The sequence below is a fragment of the Anser cygnoides genome, chromosome 5 (genome assembly GCF_040182565.1).
Source record: "Anser cygnoides isolate HZ-2024a breed goose chromosome 5, Taihu_goose_T2T_genome, whole genome shotgun sequence".
Lineage (NCBI taxonomy): Eukaryota > Metazoa > Chordata > Aves > Anseriformes > Anatidae > Anser > Anser cygnoides.
This window is the reverse complement of record NC_089877.1, coordinates 11,086,509-11,108,519: the sequence shown is the minus strand read 5'-3', so window position 1 is coordinate 11,108,519 and position 22,011 is coordinate 11,086,509. Positions and strand designations below refer to the sequence as shown.

Genomic DNA, 22,011 nt, shown 5'->3' with positions numbered 1-22,011 from the left:
CATAAGCAGCACGTCTTCATTCTGGTTAGCCCAACACAGGCAGTCAGGCAAATGGCTTTTGCATTCTGTTCAACATCAGTGTTTTTGAGAACTGATTTGTCCCCACACTTACTTCCGTTCTTCTGGAATTGTGAAAAATCAGTAGCCTTGATTAGGTATTTTGTCAAATAGGTTTTGATGAGATGAGTAGCTGTAAGGATATTCGACTAGTTCTGCATCTGTGCTCTCCAGCAGAAACAGCTCATCAGCTTAGCTCATATATTTCAGCAGAAAGAGCAGGATGAAATGTCATGAGGCTGTGCTGGATTATATGCAAGTGTTCCTGACCTGATTCACTTTAATTTTTCCCTTTTTTTTTTTTTTTTCTTCTCCTTTAATGCAGTATGCTTCAGTAAACATAATATCTGACTTTCATAACTATTTTGGAAATTACAAATATCTCGTCTATGAAGCACTGTGAAAATTCACTACATCACAAGCCTTACAAAGAGATGCTGAAATAAAACATCTTTCATTAAAAGTGCATTAGGTGCTAAATGAATCTACAAAACTATACTCACAGACCCATACATTGCCCATATGGGGAAAGAGATATATAAAGTTTGTGGCTGGCAATCTGTTATTGAAATGGAACATTAATGTAATAGAAAGTATCTGCTTGTATCAGCAAGACTACCATCATAAACTTTACAGAGTAATTTCTTGCTGTTAATAGCATTTCACAGGAATCACCACAGACAGAACAGAAAACATATCCTCTAGAGAAATATACAGCAATATCCAATGGATAGTCCTTTCTCTTAAATGAATTTAATGCAACCTTAGTGAGGGGATTCTTTTTTAAAGTTCAACACTCAAATTCGATTCTGCATCTCAGATCCTCAAAATATGATGGTAGGGTACCAATCTGATCCAAATTTTCCATTTTTTCTTAAAATAAATAAATAAGTAAATAAATAAAAACACTGCTATCTGGTATATAAGGAAGAAAAGTTCCTAGGCATGGAGCTTGGTTTCTCCCCCTTATCTTAATATTATGGAACTTAAGTTATACTGGATGTGCAAATTCAACTGAAATCTTCAAGCCAAATCCTTAAACTGGTATAACACAGTTACTGTTCAGACTTAAATGACATCATAGTAACAATATGAGCAACCAGGGAATAAAAATAATCACAGTGAGAAGGGACAATTTGCTTAACTATGTCATTTCACTAGGTAAATAAAGTTCCAGGTTCCATTAATACCAGCGATAGCAAAGCTCCAAGTGGCATTTAGAAAGATGCATCTTAAAAATATATCATTTTTATTCTCTTGGTTTCTGAAATAATTGAAGATTCTTTGTCTAGATGTTTTGTTTCATCCTCTATCACTGCAACATGAAGCTGGAAAAATATGTGATGTCTAAAGGTCGGGCTTCATTTACACTTCATAAATGAATGGTGGATAATGGGCTTTTCTGCCCACCTCAAGAATGGAATTCTTTTCTATTTTACTGTCTCCAGGTCTGTGGTTCTTCATGCTTAAAAACCACTGTCATTCACAACAGACTTTCTTCTTCCTTTCTCACTAAACGTTCTGTTCTGAACGTGTTCTACTCAATGAAAGAGAGGACAGAAACCCTCCATAAAGCCATTAGAAGATTTGTTTGGGTACTGGAAAATCAGTTTTTAAAAGTTTAATTGCAGAATAAAACGTGAACCTATCAAGCCTACCAGCAGGACAGTATCCCTCTGGAAACTGCGAGAAAATTGGTTGAAGTTTTTTTTTTTTTTTTTGGCACAGAAAATTATTTGTCATTATTTTGGGATTCATATGGGATAAAAGCAAAATTAATTAAAGTCCTTGAGAAAATTGGTATTGGTTTCTTAAAAGTAAAGCAGTTTCACCAGGGAAGCTGAGGAGGGCCATGTGAGACAGGGAGCTCCTCAAAGGCACTGACAAAGAACTTGCGTCTGGGTCTTCCATTCTGCTAGCCTTTCCCCACCCTTTAGCTGTTTTGCCATTTCTGCATGCTTTTATAAATCTGATTTTTAGGTGTATATTTGATCCAAGTGCTGATGACAGAATTTATAAATTTGTTTCAGGATTATGAGTTCCCTTAGCTTTCTGGGTATGAAAAATAAGGAGTTGCATAGGTTAGTACTGCAACAACAGAAATCTCAAGAATCTACCCCCAGTGTCTCAGTTCTGTGCTGCCTGAGAAAGGCCACAGGTCAGAGTATTCTACAGAACAAAACCTCATAATAAAAATAAAATTTTTTTGGCCATATAAATCACTATCACCTGAGAAAGAAAGCAAATTGTAATGTCTAATTGCAGGTTGTCAGAACCAAGTGTTTTTCACAATTCAGTATAATTGGAATCAGTACTGCCAAACTGTACCCACTTCTAAAAATATGTCTTACTGTCTCCTTTTTCTGACTTTGAAAACACTGAAAAGCCTTTGTCTTATTAATAGAGCATACTTTTTCAGAAGTACAAAGTACATATTTGCCCAGAGTATTTCTAGATTAAATTTCAGGACACTCATAAATCTATATTAGAAAATACCCAGGCAAACAGCTAAAGTATGATTGTATGGAATGCTTCAGAGTAATTAGCAGATTAAGCAACATTTTTTAAAAAGGCTCAAATCAAATCTAATCTAATCAAACACAATTCAACTGAACTTCCAAGAGGAAAGGATAGGTGGGTGGTCCAGCTGTCTTCTTCATTTTTTTAAAGGATTTTCAGAAATATGGATATAACTTAGAGACTCATGCTCCAAAGCCACTGAGCTCTTGGAAAAGCCATTTATAGTCAAATTTTAATACGCACTTTAATGACTTAGGAATGTAAATTGTCTTTTTGAAAGTGAGGTAGGCACTTACAAGCTTAACTCTTCTAAAAATATAAGTGACGCAACATAATAATTCCCCTGTTCTCATGTATATAACCGAAGTAAAATAAGCTGTTTATTTTTAAAGAACAGAATTCTTGCAAATGACAACTATTTTTCTAATGATTTTCTAGCAAATATAGAAACTATGCATACTTTCAACAGACTATTTTTATATTGGAGTCTGAAATTATTTTAGCTTGTAGTGTGTTAAAGGTAATTTTTTTCTCTCATGTAATTTGGGCAAGATCACTTCCACAGCTGTGGGCACTTTGTAGTAGACTTTTCAAAGAGCATCAGAAACAATCCAGAGAATCTAAATCCTTATTATGAAAATGTTCATATTTAGCATCAGGGTGAATAGTTTAAATAGCTATTTTCACAGAAAGGAACTGCCAGAAAATTAACAAGAACATGGGCAATACTTGTGTGCACACTGCTTGCTAGCTGGGAGATAGAAAGGCAATGTTAATTTCTTTCTACTGTCCCATTCCTTGATAGTCGCCCAAAATCTTAGCAGCAAAACCCCACTTCCCTTCTGCCAAGTAAGAGGGCTGCAAAGGAAACAGTGCATCCAAACCTGTATTTCCTTCCCTTGCCATGCCGTATGATAAAAGGTCTGACTCACTGCTTTCTCAGCCTCAATGTGGAGCTGCCTCCTGGGGACGTGCCTTTCAGTTTTGCTTTTTCCTTGCATCCAGAAATATCGTCAGTGCCTTAGTTTCTCAAAAAGGTCTTCCATCAGCTAAATATCTCAAAAAACATTGAGCAATCCGCTGAGTTTTTGGGCACGATTACTTATTTGAGCGAAGACTTTCCTTTTTCTTCATTTTGTACACAGCTTTGTGCAGTAGGGACCAAACTATATCAATTGTCCTTCACCTCTTAACGCTGTAACTTTAAAGGGTCATTTCAGAGATCTGGGTGTTTCCATCTCTGTCAAGCCTATAACAACCTATTATTCTGAATAAAAAATAAAAATAAATAATAATAAAAAAATCCTGCAAAGCACAACAGCATGGGAGGATCTAGCAGATGATTAAAGATGTAGTTGAAACAATTATACAAATATATCAACCACTCTGGTTCAATGAAATCACATTTTATTTTTAGACAGTATTATGTTCCTTGTCTAAAAGCACTGCACTTATCTAATCTGCTGATAACCTTTTCCCATTTCATACAACTCAAACATTGTGATAAACTAATAGCAGTAAACATAGGGGGGTTTGGAGGAGAGAAACTTAGGACACACTGTTTCCAAACTCAACAGAACGCTCAAAGCACTAAGTAATGTACCCATGCATAAAAATACACACTACGGGATCCTAAACTTGTAAATAAATGTTATTGAAGAATACTCCTGAGAGAAAGAGTGAAAACAACTGGTTGCCAATAGTGCATTTAAATCAATGAGCTGCTGCAGTATTGGAACTTAATGATGCTTGTGCCCTTTCTGACATTACAGTGCTTGTCCTCCTTGCTTTGCCTGATCAGAGCCTGCAAGCTTTGCTGTTGCTGTATTTCAAGCTGCCGATGAAACAGCCTGAAGAAAACTGGAAACACCTCTTTGAAATGCACAGCAGGATCTCTCAAAAAAGAACAAACAAAATTTTGACAAAACTGCTGCAGTACCAAAAGCAAGAGAAAAAATATATGAGCATTATGATCGGAAACATATTTTGACATCTGGGAAATGCTAAAACAGGATTAAAATGGAGGACAAACTATCACCAAACAAACAACCAAGTATGGACAAAAGTCCATGCATAGATATAAGATTCCCCTAGCTAAAAGTTGATGCTTTTTCTGATGCCCTCGTGTATCTAGCTTCTAAAATGACAGGAGAGCAACTAACCCTGATTCTTTGCCACAGTCTACATAAAGATATAGGAGTAACTTTAAACTATTTCAATTGCAGAAAATCACTTAGTGAAAGTGCATGGCAAAATTCTTCTGCTCAGAAGAAAGGCTGGAGATGGAGGGAACAGAAACTGATGATTTCAAACTGATCTTTTCAAACGGTGACGGAGCACTGGAACAGGCTGCCCAGGGAGGTTGTGGAGTCTCCTTCTCTGGAGATATTCAAGGCCCGTCTGGACGCCTACCTGGGCAACCTGCTCTAGGGAACCTGCTTTGGCAGGGGGGCTGGACCCGATGATCTCTTGAGGTCCCTTTCAGCCCCTACAGTTCTGTGATTCTGTGTGATGATTTCATGGTAAGGAAAAATAAAAATAAAAATAAAAAATAAAAATAAAAATAGGTCTTCCATTATCACCGTGCTACCTGAAAATTAAGACATTCTTTCTCAGAAGGTTTTGCTGATATTTTATTACTGGTGACTTTTTGTTGAATACACTGTACAAAAGATGGAGCAATGTTCTGCAAAGCCTGTCACAAAAAGCATTCCCAACCAATCCTGGTTCCGTTTAAGGGGAAAAGATTAAGCAGAACCCCACCACTCTCCCTTGCTGCATTCAGAGTTTTCACTATGGATCTTTCTCGCCAAGAACAGTGCTCTAGACAAAAACGTTTTCCCTCTTTCTGCTTCTTTCTGTTGCGCTACACCTGCGGGATGCTTTGTAGAAGAGGCGACAACACACGCCGTGTACCCCCGCAGCGCCAGCCCCGTGCTTCCCACACGAGCCACGGGCCCTCAGCGGCCGCGGCGCCCCCAGGCCCCCGCCAGGCCCGGACCGGCCCCGCTGAGGCGGCGGCGCTGGGGCCCGGCGCGTGGTGACAGCGGCCCCTGGCGGCCCCTCCGGGCTGCGCGGCCCCGGCCGGACCCCGCTTCGGGAGCGGCCGGAGAAGCCGAGCCGGACCCCGGCCGCACCGTGCCGGTTCCCAGCGGGGCCCAGAAGCCAACGTCTGGCAGCCGGGCACGTCGCGAACCGCCCTGCCGAGACGCACAGCCGAGGGGCGTGTTGGGGGAGGCCCGCTCAGCGTCGCCATTTTGTTCCGCTGGGGGCGTGAAAGGATAATAAAGATTAAAAATCATAAACTTGATTTGATGGAGTAAGCGTGAGATTTGGGCTCTGGAAATAGTCCCTTACGGGTTTCCTTATGAGGATAGCTGCTAGCTAAAAAACAGCTCAATGAAATAGAGATTTAAGTCGTCGCAAGGCTTGACTTCTGGCAGGACTGCTTTCACTTATTATAAAAAGAACAGAACAAATTTCCCAAAATGTTTAATGTCAGTACTTGCAGTTCTCCTATAACAGCAGGAGGAAAAAAAAAAAAACTTGTCTAATGCCCAAAAATGACATCTGTGAAAAAAAATCTCTGCTAAAAAGGATGAAAAGAACATCTAGTACAGTTTATTCTCAGAAATGCCCTTAATAGACTAAATTTACACCATAAAACTGCTTTTCTACCCAGTTTGTATAATAAAGAAAATTATGTTATTGACACTAGCGCTAAACTAGCTCTGTGCAGTATAGTAAATCACAGTCATGCTGTGCTAAACAGATGGACACATTTCTGTACACGCTAGGGACTGTATCAGTTAGCCATCTGAGAAAGTCGTATCAGCACATTTATCCCTGTCATCTAACCTTCGTTTAAGGGCATCGCTAAAATCAGTAGCCGAGATTTAAAAGGTTCAGAAAGAAAAGAGGTCATCAGAACACTGATCTGTTACGCGGCCCATGCCAGGTATCCCTTTCCACAGATTAGAAGCTGTTGCTGCAGGCAGCCAGCCACAGCCTGAATTCAAGTAGCAGCCATCTTTCCAGAGCAGCATCTGAAATTTCACTTGAGGAGGCACATAGTAGAGTCAACCAAATTAACATTTTCACCATTATTGACACTACGAGATTTATTACTCCCTGTTCAATTTAAAAAGATTCCCTGGGGAAATTTTTAAGGGGTGCTTGCTTTATTAGTTGTTATTGAGTTGGACCATTTGACGGCTTGTGTGGAATGTCTGAATAACAAAATCCGTGCTAGAAAGAGATCAAGAGACCCCTGGTGACTGATATGGAGGACATTGATTTGATTTTAGCATGATGCATTTAGTTTCCATTGTTAAAAGAATATAGCAGATTAATTTATAGAATGAAGAGTAACCATATGAACCATATACACAAAGGAGTATGTCTAGGGCTGCTGCTAAAGCCTCTAGTCTTAGAGTGCACGCAGCTCTTGCTCCCCTGGTAAGCAATAAATTTTGGTAAGATTGCTATACGGAGATGGATTACTACGGAGAGGAAGCACTAGGGATGAACCCTAAAACTTCTACATTTGATATTCACAGAATCATTCCATTAATGTATTATAGTGGATGTGAGGTGGGAAGAAAAATAAAGACAGGAGAGGAAGATTTCTATCTTCTTAGAGCTCATGAATAATTTTCTTCTAGCAAAAATATAAAGAAATCATGAAACATTCTTGTATAATAAGGATACTGAAACAATAGAAGTGCTGAAAATACAGATATGGGATGAATTAGAGTCATACAGTCGTGCAATCTAAGAGGTATTCTTGGCATTAGAATACAAACCAGAAGGCTAGCTAACAAGTAACAAAACACCAATAAGACTGGAACTATCTTCTTTTTCTGAGCGATTAGGAGAAAAACAGAGAGAGTCTAGGACAGCGGAGAGAGGAAAAACCATGAGCATAATGAATTCATCCAGACACTAAAGCTTTTATAGAACCATGTACAAAGACACCAGCTTTCTTTAATATGCTGATAAAAAGAAATTTTAGGAAAGCTGGAGTGCATCAAGTTTACCTCCTTCAACAACATCATTTGCTAATTGCCATAACCCTAAAGCCCTTCATTTCAGATTTAGCCATTACAGTCATAAGTCATATCACTGCTACCAAAATGGCTCTCAATCTCCCAAGAAAGGATCGGTGAATATTCCTGTTACACCAAGAAACAATAAGTAGTGGAGGGACATAATATACGCAAAGATTGTTGATATCAACTCCACTAAAGCTTAAACTAAAAGCTGAAGATTTTTTAAAAGATCTTAAGATACATCCCTAAAAATGCCTTAGAAAGTCTGAGCTGTTTCAATTACAGGTGAAGTCGCTGCTGGATGGGCAGCAGCTATACAGGTTTTAGATGAAGAACTGGATTGAGACCCCTTTACCATGGTTCCAAGCTAACCAGAAATTCCCTAGCCCCGTATATTTATTTTCCTTCCTGACTCTGCCCCTGGCGAAGTCATGGTGACCTGGCTGATCATCCCTGCAGTTCTAAACTCTGATCGCTGAGGCTGAAAAATTAACGTGTGAACAACACTTTATTCAGTCTGTGATTATTCTGGAGCACATCAGATCTGCATTATCTGATCTTAGGAGTTCATCTGAGGCTTAATATGAATTGATCATTAACCCAACATCTGTGCTGCATACTGGGCTTTGGCAAAAAAGCGTGCCAGGCGAATATTCAGATTCTACAAACCAAAGGAAGCCAGAAATCTGTTTCCCTAAGCACACCAAGGTTACTCAGCAGGAATAGTTTTTGTCCCACTGTTTTTCTACCAGATTATACTTTGCTGTGTACAGCTACTGTAATTATACTTAATCCTCTCTGTGTTACATATGCTAATGTAATTTTCTATACTGTGTTTGAATCATCCATAATTCACTCCTGTTTTCTAACAAAGCTTTATGCCTGTGGGGCTGGAACATGGAGTGGGTTTTCCAATATAGCAGATGAACACCCAAACAGGTAGATTAGAGTCAGTTTCCTTATCTTTGACTCTGTCGATGACAAGTCTACAAGATGAAACTGTTTTAAGAGCAGGAGATTCCATGGGGTAGGATATATTTACAAGCAATAACTCTGCCTCACCCTTTCTGGTGATCTGGCATTTCTCCATTGTCAGGTTAATAACCTGATCGTTGGCCTACACAAATACCTTGTAGTAATTTTCTGTTATTTTGATCAGAACAAGAGAAATACTTTTGTTCTATAACAAAAAGAGTCTCAGGAATAACAAACTTCTTGCTAAAAGCATCACCTTTACATGATTAACTTTGCTGATGAAAATCAATGTTGGACTGTCCCTGCTGAATTTGAATAGATATGTCTGTTGTTTCAGATCTGAGACCAAAAAAGTCAGTAAGTGACTGCAAATCTCTAAATGGTCACTGAAACAGACAGAAAATTATTGCAATGTGCTCCCCAAATAAGAGCTCTGCATATCTTCATAACAGAAGTCTGGTGAGTCTGCCTGCATAGGTACTCTGTGAGGTGCTGCGGTGCAATTCCATTCATTACACACTCTCAGATCACTGTGACAGAGAGGCAAAGCATGAATACTTCTCGAAGAGCGTTTAACAATGAAGCAAAGAAAGAACACACTTCTTCACATTAAACCAAATCAAAATACCATGTTCAAGAACCTAGCCACAGATGACTAAACACAGCAAATTCAATGATCATATTATGGCAAATTACAGCCATGGGTACCATGCAGCAAGAAGTATCCTGAAACCAAGGAGCAGCACATAAGATCAGCCTTATTGAAAGAATGATTGATTGCAAGCAAAGAAGAAAGAAATTACACAGAGTAGCTTTTCTGGGGACAGTATTCTTCTCTGTGCCTTTTAAATCCAAGACAAAGCCTCTGGGAATTCAAGATACTAATTTAAAAGAAATGAAAATGATTTCTACCTTGCCATAACAAACCCTTATATAAAAGCATTTCCATTCACTCTGTAATGCCTAAAGACCTTCACAATGATATTTGTTTTCTGGTTGATTCTCCTCATCTAAGAAAGAGATACATTGCTATCTAAAAATGAATGCTTCTGACAGGCTTGTTTCTCTTTCTCGATTACATTACAACAGTAACAAAAATCTTGAACCATTAACTCTAAAGCAAAATTTATCTAAAAGTGAACCAACTAAGTATTTCAGGATTAGGTCCATAGAATTACACCATCATTAGATTCAAACAGATTAATATTTATTCACTGTGAAAAAGTGTTAACGCTTCCAAAGCGACTGTGCTGGGAACAAACTATTGGTATTAGTAACAGTCGATAGTAGTTTGATGCTGAAGCAGTTTATATTTTCAGATGTAAAATATCAAGTGCTTGCAGACAAAGAGACAAGGGTGCATCCTGAGAGCCATAAACCAGTTGCTGCTCCCCAAGGGTAACTGCCGAACACCAAGAGATCATTGTGAGAGCACCTAACCCTGGAACCAGAAACCTCTGTTTCAGACAGCAAGGAATCTAGTTTTGATAGGCAGGAAAAGGGAGAATATGTGCCTGTGCAGGAAAAGAAGGCCACCCGTGGAAGCAGCAGAAATCCTGTACTGTTGCCATACCTTCATTTCCTTCTAAGGGAAAACACTGAAACTCTAAGAAGAGGTAAGGATGTTCAGAGCTGGCTGGAAAGAGAATGATAAACAAACCTGAGTGCTGGAGGGAAGACTGATTAAAGCAGCAATTAAAGAAACAGGGATATCAGAATCAAGTGGAAGGGGAAGAGATCTGGAGGTGGGAAAGAAGAGCTAGGTAGTACCAGAGGGACAAGATGAGAGAACAGAGGTAGAGAATGAAAAGGCACTGTGAAGCTTAGTTACATGCCAGAGGAATCTTTGTTACAAAAAAAAAAAAAAAATGGCTTCACTGATGTAAAACACTGTACACATGATACAGCAGTAAACCTGCATGAATTATTATTCAAATTACACATAATTTTCACTCTGTGTAGAAGTGTGAGATGTAACAGGAAAAGAACAAAATAAGAGCTGTGAAGTGTGAAAGAAAGTAGAGAGGGGAGGACTTGTTTTCTCGGGTTATATTTTTTATATACAGAGGAAAACATTTTCACTCTGAAAAAATAAGAAAAGCAATTTAAACAACAACAACACAAATTATTCATTAAAAAGAGTACCTCAGTATTACCCTTGTCCTTGTAGGAGCTGTAGAGTTTAATGGAGACTGAATACAAACTATAATCTATGTTATACATGTGCATCTCTCTCTACTTGTTAAATTACTATTAGAAAGTACTTACACTGTTTGTAAGTGTTCACAAATGAGGTATGAATACTTCTTTTTAAATTGTATTTATTTTTGATTTTGTAGGAAGAAATGTATACAGGCAAATAAGAGTATATACTATACTTCCCACACAATTACAGAAGCCTGAAAAAAATGGGGGTGAGGGAACCCATTGTGAAATATATTTTTATGTATTTATGCTATGGAAAGTGAGTTTTATATAGCTTGAATTTGATGGGGAATTACAAACTGTGTCATAGGTTTGCTACCGTTGTTGTTGTTCTTTTACCTAGGAACTGTTAGACTGAATGTGAAGTAATTCAGGTTTTTGGATAACCTAGGTAGGTATGAGCTGGGAGAGATCAATACACAAACTTCAGTAGGAGTAAAGAACTAAGCTATGGTTAGGTTACTCTGGCAGGAGTTAAATACAACATCAGTATGGACCATAATGCTAAGGCAATTGTGAATCCCCTACCTCTTCACAATTCCTGCTGGTTACTTTGCATTTTGAAACAGCAAAATGGGGCTTCAGCCAAGCCATTTGTTTGGATTTGGCTCAGATATGTTTACGCCCCGCTGAACCAACTGATTTCACTGGCAAATTGATAGTAGCTTGAAACATATCACTGGGAATTATTTGTTGCACAAAGCCGAGCTCAGTTGGCCGAGTTCACAATAGGTGTAATAAAGCTAAGGAAAATCTATCATGTTTTTCATACAGCTCACACAGGACCCTATTTCCTGACATACCCCTTAACAGCTAGCTAAGCAACTTCTGAGATGTATAGTATAAAAACAAGAAACAATTCTCCTGTTGTTAATAATTTTATCAATCAAACTGCAGTTGATAATCAATTGACTGTTTCTATAAAAGTTATGATCAGTAGTGGCAAGGGGAACTGTTCTGGAACAGCAGCTGATGATATTGCTTATCCCATCACTGTCTAAGCCCATTTTTTGTCCAAATTAAAACCAGCAGTGGAATGGTCAGCAAAAGGAATCCACACAGGGAAAATTTTAAATCTAGTTTCTCATATAGCATATAGCCACGGTGATCACATTCGATGTACCATGTAATCATGGTGGAGAACATGACTGTGTTTCAGTTTCTCATGAGAGAAAATCAATAGAAAAAGTCACACCCCACAGTCACAGTCCATGCCCCAGCTCTAAAAACAACAAATGACACCAACAAGAAAAAAAACGGGGAACATTTATGGGAGATATGCGAAATGGGTTTCTCAAAACAGAAAAGAAGGGCATGGAATGATGACAGTATTAAAGACTGCAATAAATTTTGGGAAAGAACTGTGTAAAAGTTGCTGGCATTTGGAAAAGGAAGGTCTCTTGTACGAATTAGTAAATGTACCATAGTAAAGGAATACTAATAAGCACTTCTCCACTATCAGATAACACTGCTAAAGAGATTAGTGTTCATAAGGCTTACTTAAAGCAAATGCTGTAGCTGATGTTGACCCTGACAATGTATGCAATTGTGCTGAATTAGAGAATATGACCACCAGTCTAGTGACAAAGCATGATCTTGAAAATGAATTCAAAACAAATGTTACCAGACGTTTGGATAAAAACATGATAACAGAATAACAAGAGATTTTAAACATGAATCTTGGAGCACGCAGACAGAAAAATAATAAAAAATAATAGAATAATAAAAATAATTAAAAAAACTCTTATTCCATTAGCATTTCTTTAGGGCTATGGTATGGAGATACTAAACCATAAGTAGACAGTCAGATTTTTTTTTTTTTATTTTTTAGATAGATGCTCATAAGTGCAAGAAAAAAATGCTTTGCCTGTTTCAGTTTTCATTTGAGTATGACAGGAAGAATGTGAGGAGGATATAAATTTTACAAACAGAAATGGAGGGGTGAAGCTTAATAACATCATTACCTTGTGAAAGTACAAAGGAAATGAAGAAAAAAGCTGCTGCAGACCAAGGCAAAGTTAGCTAATACGCATAGAGCCTCATTGGATAATGACTGATAAGAACAGCGATTACTGACAGTTTTAAAAATTGTCATTCTATTTTAGTTCTCGAGATGTCAGACTCAGAAAAATTAAATCACGTCAGAAACCACAGACCTATTACTAAAAGGCTGATTTTTATGAAACACAAGAATTTTAACAGATTAACTGAAGTCCACTCTATTAACTTGAAGCAGACAAGTTTTAGCAGGAAGTCATGCAAAAATGGACTGAGAATAGTTGTATTTACAGTTACTGCACAAGGTTTTGATTCTAGTACCCAAGATCACTGAAAATTAAAGAGTAAATGACCTTGGCATTCATATTAGTATTATTATTCAAAACTTCTATCAAAACATGAAGAAGTGCTCTGAACTGAAAAATGAAGTGGCATCACTTGACTTGCTTAATGTAGGAGTGGATAGGGAAAAACCAGTGCTACCCTCCTATTTAAAGTCACATTCATTTCTCTAATGCACGTTAGAACTAATGAGGCAAGGCACGCGGCAATTCAAAGCAAGACCACTACACTTGCATATCCTGATGCTGGAGCTTCTTCACTAACTCAGGAAGGGCATGAAGATATTATGATCACTGAGTCTTCATGCAATTAACTGCTTTTAAAATCCAGGCCAAAAAGTGCATTTTATACTAGTTCAGTTCTTGATCATGCTCAATTTAAAACTGTGAAAGATAAACTATACCTTTGAGAAGCTAAGTATGATTGTGCTGGAAAACTGAGAAAATCAAGGAACAAGTTTGATACGAGAAAAGGAAAGTTTATTCTAGACCTAAAGACCTGTCTTGAAAAGAAAAAATGCAATGGAAGTTCCTGAAATATTTTAAAAATAGATCTACTAATATATATTTGCAGTAGGGGAGTATTCTTCTAAATATACTAAGTACTTGGAATGATTATCCAAGAGGACAGAGTTAGAAGTCACAACTAGTTTGTCTTCTGATAAAAAATACAATATACAATTCATAAGAAGAACTGTATTACAGACAATAGCAATGATCTCAAGAAAACAGATTTGACTTTTATTAGAGATGACAGAGCTCTTCTTATGAATTCAACAGTTTAATAGGAAAGTAGAATTAACATTCTAAGAGACAGCTACAGAAAAAGTGTTCAAATATCAGATTTGCTGTACCGAAATTACTGAACTCTGCACTGGCCTATTTGCTATTCACACTTGCTATTTTTACACTTCAGTTTTCCTACTTGAAGCCAGAGCTAAACAGCATTAAAATATTTTATGGTTGGCCCTCATAGGCCTATTAGAAGCCAGAGGGAACACAGTAGCACCTTGCCTTTTGAGAGGTTTCCTCCATTCCCCCGAAATTTAAAATATAATACTTTCCAAACAATGAAAGTTTCAATTTGATATCTTTCTTACTTATTGCTTTGACTTTTTTTTTTTCACTTTTTGTCAGTCTCTGCTGCTTCCTGCTTAGAATGTGTACAAAAATTTTTAATTATATTGATTTCATCTTACTATTTATACTTCAAAGTAATGATTTTTAGATACATCTTTTCCACTTCACTTTGTCACTTTTCTTTTTGCCTGATCATTCCTGTTATGTTTGAGGTGGCTGAGAGTACCCGTGTGTTGCACCACTCCTGCTGCTCCTGGATGCTTATCATGTTCACGGAGCGCATGTAACATCTATATGCTCAGCCTGTGCTGTGACTAGGATGGACAGGCCAGCTGGGGCAGCCCTGACAACTTTGCACAAGGGTTCCCCTGGGTGGGGAGATAAGTAACACATTTTTCAGACAGGATTTGGTGTAGGAAGCAGCTAGAGCTAGAGACTGGGGAAGGGCTGGAAACATTTTACTGTTTATCTCACACAGTTGCACAGAAAAGCTGTGAAAATGAGTACAAAAGGAAACTGAAAGGTTGCAACAAACAAGAACTAGCAGCTCACTGCACAGTTTGATTAGGGTGGAAATCTTCAGCCAAGGGACTAGAACTAAACTGTGGAGCATACCCAAGGAGATGGGCTGAAAAGAGAAGATGTAGTTTGATCATTTGATGTAAGAGGTTGCTCAAGTTGTTTTTTAGGGCACTGTGCATGTGCACAACATTAAACAGAAGCATTGAAAATTAGGTGTAAATCTACCAAATATGCAGAATTTAAATATAATTTATAACAGCAAAAGTGAAACATTTTTTTAAAGCTTACACTGTAACTTCTATTGTTCTTCACATAGAATTTTGTAAACAGAAGAGAAGAACACATTCATTCAATACTGTCCACAGGATTAGGCAATCACTTGTAGCATTATTTCTATTATTCTCAGCAGCCTGTCAGCTAATAATTTGTGCTTGAATATCCTGCCTTATTAATCACCATATAGAAGGGCTTATATTTTTCTAGTATTTTTTTTATATAGCTGCTAATCTCTTTATATATTTGTGTAAATCTGCAATAAAATAGGTAACCAAGAACAGCTAAAAATGGGCACATATGAGAGATGTACAAGTCATTAAAAGGTGTGTTGAAAAATTTGTGAGAGATTACATTTTATCTCATCCAAAACTGCAATATTTTGCTCTCTTAATTTTATGGTACCTTTATAATTCAGTTCTGCTTTACTGTCTAAGCTGATTAATGCACACTGAACTGAACTAAAGTTTCCAATATTTTTGCTAGAGCTACTTAGCTCCCTGCAATATTTCAGTGCTCTCGTTTTCACACATCAGCCTCCTCGTTTACTCCATCCACAACCCTCCGTGTTTAAAAAATAATATATATATATAATTTCACTTAATTTTATCCATTTATCACCAAGGGGTAATCAACTGATGCAGAGAAAACTAAAAGAAAAAAAAAAAAAAAAAAAAAGAAGCACGAGGTGTCAGCATATCTAGTTTCACAGGAGAAAACACTATTACCACAAGAGGGCACTAAACCCCGGAAAACTATCTATAATAGCAAGAGAGAGAAAATGGATGATTTCGCTAGAAAGCACGTAGGAACTTACTAAAATGTCCTTAAATTAACATTGTCATTTAAGTGCCAGAACTGATGAAGTAGCCTTATCCCATCCCTACTGCATTCAGTAATCCTTTATATGAACGCACCTATCTGCACAACTGATCAGAATGAAATACTGATCTCCGCTCATCTTTTTAGGAGCAGTTTAGTAAAATCAATGGAACTATATCCGCGGAGACACAACAAGAGTGAAGAATCACACCTCACACATAGTTAATGAATAGATTTTTTGCGTATTAGGGTATCCTTATAAAGTCTCTAGCAGCATGAAAGAGATGGATTCTCTCTACTCCCCAGTACATAACAATGCAATTTTTTCCTTGTGGTCTTTTTTGTGGTTTCTTTGAGTTATTTCAAGAAGGCTTTGATAGCAGCTGTGAACTGGGGAATCCAGTTATTGGAGTGCAACTGCAAAATGACAGAACTAAAATGTGTGTTTGTGTGTGAAATGTGATACGGGCTTCTGTTAAAACACCAAAATACAGCTTTCTGTTAAGATTACCTTGATCTCTTGCAGCTCTTTCAAAACATCTGTTACTCATGCAAAGGACACAGAACTATTGTTCCTGTTTCATGCTTTCCTCCTCCCAGAGCAGTCAGCACCCTGCAGAGATGTGGCTGGGCTTAGCTGGGACCACACCCATTTGGTTTCCTTGCCCTAGGGTAGAGAACAAACCAGACAGTTGATTTTAGCTCTGCTATTGTAAATTTGCTGTAACTCGGCTCAAGGAAAAAGTAGATTGTAGTCCGCAGAGATATCTGTTTGTTTAGGTATTGTAGGTGTTATTCTTGCCTGCGCCACTTAGTACAAACAGCTGACTAACTGAGAAGTGTGAAGTAAGAGAAAATGCAGTAACTAAGTACTTTTGCATACTATGTCAAACTTTCTTTAAGAATTGCTTACATTCTGCCACCTAACACCGGAACTGTTTATGGCAGCCTCTTATCTTTACCATTTCCTGATGATTTTTAAGGTTGCAAGGCAGCATGCAAATAGAATTAGCTGTCTTCATATGCAAATTCAAATGCCTGTTCCATCAGCAAGCATTTCTGTATTTCCTAGGTGCCTGACCCTGGAGTTTAGCCTGAAGAACTGCATATGGTGCAAGGAGAGAGTCAGATATCAAACAACCTCTGAGTAAAATGCAGGAAAAGTTTAGGGAACCCAGACTGAATCTCCAGACAGAAAAAATCTCCCTCAGGCTTTCTCTGAGATCAGGGGCTACTACATTCCTTTCTTTACTGTGGCAACTGTAACAGAAGAGTGTAAGGTACTTCACTCATCATCCCTGTGTCCTGCTTTGCTCCTCAGTCGTTCACCATACCTAACACAGCCTACAGGTTGGTGGCGTGGCACTGCATTAGGAGAGGTCAAATCCCCTTCAGTCACAGTAACTGGTCTGTGAGCTCCAGCATCCCAGGCAAGTGTTGAAGCTGTAACTGATGTTATTGCCCGAGAAAGAGGTATCATGCTTCCGTTCTGGCAGCATTAAAAAAAAAAAAAAAAGCCTATGAAAGTTACAATAGCAAGTAGCAACCAAATGGGAGTTTTGATTATTGTAATGTTGGATTTGAGCACCTAACTTCCATCTGAGTTCAACTTTATCTTTCTAAAGCTCTTTGATATCTGGCTCTACTGGTCTCTAGAAGATTAATTTCTTTCCAAATGAGACTATTATTTATATTCTAAAGGGCTAATTCAAAAACAGGGAAAGAAACTGGTTGGCTCTTCAACTTGGAAAGCCTCAAAGACGTTTAATTGCTTGAAGAAGTGGAGGGAGGTGGCAACATCGGCTTCTGGGATGCAATCTGTGTGAACTGAAACCTTACAGCAAAGCAACGCTCCATGGGTTGCAGACTGAAGAGACCGGGAAGGAGATACGATGCTTTACCTTTTCTTACTGTATCTGTTTCAAACTTGTGTTTTCTTACTCTATCTGTTTCAGACTTACGCTCGCAGTCTGACGTGAGAACTTACTAAAACTGAATATATACAAAACTTTTCTAAACAAAAGGAGTATGCACAATACACATTTTCCATGGCAGAAAGTTACTGCACCTTCTGAGACTGTGACAGAGATGTATATGTGCATATAGAATCCTGAAAGCACATGGCATCTTAACAGCTTATAGATCCCCAAGTGGTAAAAACAAACAAACAAACAAAACTCTCTATATTATATTCCTTCATGGTGGGTAAATAATAGTTTTTTTTGTTTTGTTTTTTTTTTTTTTTCAAAGCATTTAACTGCTATACACAAAAGCTTTATTTTTATCATGATTTAGGACCATATATTTCATCTATTTCTATTTAGGCCATATATTTCAAAGATGCTTGGGCGCCAAAAGATTTAGTCCTCTAACAGGACTTTCAAAAGCTAGGATCTCAGAATGAAAATTGTGCTTTTGAACAGGTTATGGGGTACTTATCTAAGACAATGATGGAAGCAGAGATATCTTTAAAATCTGGCCCTCCAGTCCTCCCAATTTTCTGCACTTAACTAAGTTTGAAAATACGATGGCTCCTAAACCAGTTCCATGCTTTTGAAAAAGCCTTTATAAGGGCTAAGAATAAAAGAAGGGCTACAAATGATCTGCTCACCTTTAGTGCACACAGTTAAAAATTACATTTTGCTGCTGAGCATCCTAAGCATAATCACTGCTAGCAATTTCTGGAAATGCACATTAACTACACCTAAAGTCTTCTACTATTTTTATTTTTTGTTTTATATATACACAGTATTAGAAACAGTGTTTGAACCCCAGACCACCGAAAGCAGAAATACAATGGCATTCCTGGTTGTCTTGATATTTAAGGAATAAATTAGTTCTGCCACTGTGTGGTACCCCATTTCCATCTCTGTGTTAGCAGTACCTGTTGCTTGCAATGAGTCACAGAACTGAAAACCCGCAAAAAAAAAAAAAAAAAAAAAAAAAAGGTCAGCTTAGTAGGTTGACCTGACTCGCTGCCTTACGAACGTCAGTGAAAATGTAAGGTGAGAGTGAGAAAGGCCTGTGCTTTTTGTAGGAAGTTTGGTCCTAGATCACTTTGGCATACTCTGAAGCCCCTGAGTAAGACAATGGCTGCTTAAACTCAGGATATCCAAGAAAGCTAAATGCTGGGTACTGCATATACCTCCTGTGTGCCTTCTACGGACACAAGGCCTTTTGTATCTCCTGGGGGAGCAGATTTCTGTCCTGTCTCTGACATAAGCCACTGTGTAATTTACACAAATTCAGTGCTTCAGGAAACCACGAACCTGACCAATTACAGAGATCTGCAAAATCATCTTTGGAGTACCTACATAGCTTTAGATATGGTCGGCTTCACTGCCACACATGCTGGGTGGAGCTGGGAAGAGAAAGCATGCAATTAGAAGGCAAAACCTAGCCATGGCCACAGAAATTCTTGCTGTTTCTGGCTCTTGTTAAATGGTGGAACTCTAATTGCATCTTCTACGGGCATAAAAGCATTTATCCTATATTTAAAGCTCTGATAAAATTAAGGGCCTAGAAAACACAGCTTTTAAATTGAACATTCTGACCTAGTGAATTGTATGCTGTTACAAGTTGTTTAAATGCTTCTCACTTAGCATGCCGTTTCTGTAGGCTTTGCTCCCAGTACAGAGATTAAAAAACAAACTAAACATTTCAGACTTTGGAAAGAAACCAGATATGTTTTTAGGTCTCGCCCCTGACTAAAAATATACTTCTCGAAGCAGTAATGCCATACAGTAAAAATAAAGGCCTAATACCATACGTAGACTGGAGTGCAGGCCCAGCACCTTAACTGAGGGACTTGCTTGACTTGATTAACTTTAGGATTGAGAAATCTTCCATGAAACTGGTGTTGCATGCTAGTTGCTCAAGTAACAAAACCTTGTATGTTTGTTGCATACAATTGTTATATTGTCAGTACACGCCAAATAAACAAAAATGTTAATCGGTAAAAAGGCCTCAAGATCTGCCCTGAGGGAGTGCAAATGAATAAAAAATATGCGAAACCACTGTATTGGACAAACAGCGCATCGGAAACTACCCCTAGTTACTGAAGGTATGAGAAGATGGGGCTGTTAGGGACATAAAGATGACAGCAGTTCCAGGGCAGCGCGCAGCAGCCGCCACCGGAGCCTTCTGTGGGGGTGTGGGGAGAGGCCTGGTTTGGAGCCCCTGAGGGAGGCCAAAGCAGGCTGGGCCAGACCGAGGGACCAGGGCCAAACTGGTGTTGCTTTTCTCTCTTGATCCAACACCCAGACGGAAAGACTTGAGTTTCATCTGCCACCTTTCCATGCCCTGTTTTCCCTTCCTCAGGGTTTGTTCTTATTTCTGTCTCTCTCACCTATGACTTCGAAGACCCAAGGACAGCTAGCCAAAACAACGCTTTTACTAGCACTGCTGTGAATCCACAGTCAGGACAGCCGACAGCGATACCTTTTAGTGCCTGATCCAGCAGAGGTGAGGAGCAGCGTGCTGTTCTGCCACCCCTGCGGCAGGACCAGGAGGGCCAGCTTTCCTCCCCAGCGAGAAAAAACGAGAACCCCCTGAAGTGAATGTTACTCTATCACACTTCCTTCAACTTCTCTCATAAAAGATACGTTATGATAAAAGACCCAGAAACAAAGACAGCCCCACTGCTGTATCTAAATCGACAAATGACCATTTGTCTTTCCAAATGTGCGGGGAAGGCGCAGGGCGGCCTTCGAGGGCCAAAGGCTGAGGGGGGGGTGATAGTATGGGGAGCGGCCAGGCCGCGTCCTCCTCCGCCCCGTCAGGGAGCCCCCGCCATGGAGCCCCGGCTTCCCCGGGCGGCGGCCGCCCCGCCCCGCGGGCAGTGCGCATGCATGGCCGCCCGCCCGCCCCCTGACTCACCCCGGTCTGCTCCCCACCGCACCGCACCGCACCGCTCCGCTCCGGGAGGCGGCGGCCAGCGCCCGGCGAGGGCGAGCAGGGGCCGGGAGGAGCGCGGGGAAGGCGAGCCGCCATGAACCGCCTGGGCAGGAAGGCGAGCGAGACCCTCATCGAGATGGCCCCGTCCGCCGACGGTAGGTGCCCGCGGGGCGGGAGCGGCCGCTCCGAGGCTCCGTGCCCGCCGGGCTGGGCAGGGCAGGGCCGGGCCGGGCCGGGCGGGATGCAGCCGCCTGCCCCGTTCCGCTGCCGGGGCCTGGCGCTGAGGGGCCGGGCCCTGCCGGGGCTCCCCGGCTGGGGCTGGGAGCGGGCGGGAGGCGAGAGCCGCGGCTCGGCCGGGCAGCGCCCGCCGCACCTGGCCGGCAGCTGGCGGGGCCCTGCGAGCCCGGCGCCGGGCTGCGAGTGCCGAGCGGGTGGGCAGCGCCGAGCCGGAGCTGGCGGTGCGGTAATGCAGCAACATCCTGAAAACTCGCACGCCCCAAATAAACCCCACGACCCTTTGGCCTAGGAAAAGTTGGTGGGAGCCATGCTTTGGCAGCAGCCGCAAAGGTGCAGCCCCCGCAGGAGGGAAGCACCACCTTTGGATCCGTGCCGGGCTTGGCAGCTGTCTCTTCTCCTTCGTGAGCTTGATGACAGCGTTTGTTTTAGGAAAAAATAAAACGTAATACCATTTTAAACAGCTTAAGCAACAGCGTACGCTCGCAGGTTTCAAAATACTTGACTGATTTGTTTCAGAGAGCTGGCAGCAAACGATGAGTGCAAAACTTGCCCAGAAGCAGCCAGTTGCGGTGACAGCGGCGTTGATGTCCCAGCTGTGCCAGCCCAGCCCAGCCTTGGCCTTCCTCGAGGAAGGCCCCCGAGCTGGCAGTCTGGCTGTGGGGTCGGAGCAGGCGGGGTATGGCAGCCTCACAGCCTGCCAGCTGTTATCCCAGCCCTGCATGGAGGCCGGAGTCACGGCCCAGAAGTGCTCGACCTGGGCTGCGGCGCTGACCAGGGGCTGCTCGGCTGGCGGAGCTTGGGATGGAAAAATAGTTACAGAACGTGTGGTAACTGTGTAGGGAGTGATGTTGGAAGTCTGGTATGTAAACTGAATCCTGTAGCTCTCATTTTTCCCATGAGCATCTTGTGGGGCTTTTTTGGTTTCTTTTTAGTCATAAACACTGAATGTAAGGGGTTTCAGTGAACAAGGATGACTTATTAGCTTATACTGTACAGTAGCACATAACTGTGCATCCAAAATCATGTACCAGTTC

The 22,011-nt window shown here is 40.3% G+C and overlaps 1 protein-coding gene across 12 annotated transcripts in view; it reads left to right on the top strand.

Moving 5' to 3' along the window:
• Positions 1-20,693: 20,693 nt before the first annotated feature.
• ANO5 (anoctamin 5) overlaps positions 20,694-22,011 on the top strand; it is a 55,147-nt gene continuing 53,829 nt past the window's right edge. For 6 of the 12 annotated variants that reach the window (XM_066998781.1, XM_066998780.1, XM_048050893.2 and 3 more), the window contains exon 1: positions 20,694-20,895. In XM_066998781.1, coding sequence (XP_066854882.1) covers positions 20,835-20,895 — 61 coding nt within the window. In that variant the 5' untranslated portion in view covers positions 20,694-20,834. The remainder of the gene's footprint in view (positions 20,896-22,011) is intronic. The other 6 variants (XM_048050898.2, XM_048050895.2, XM_048050894.2 and 3 more) reach the window with 1 other exon arrangement.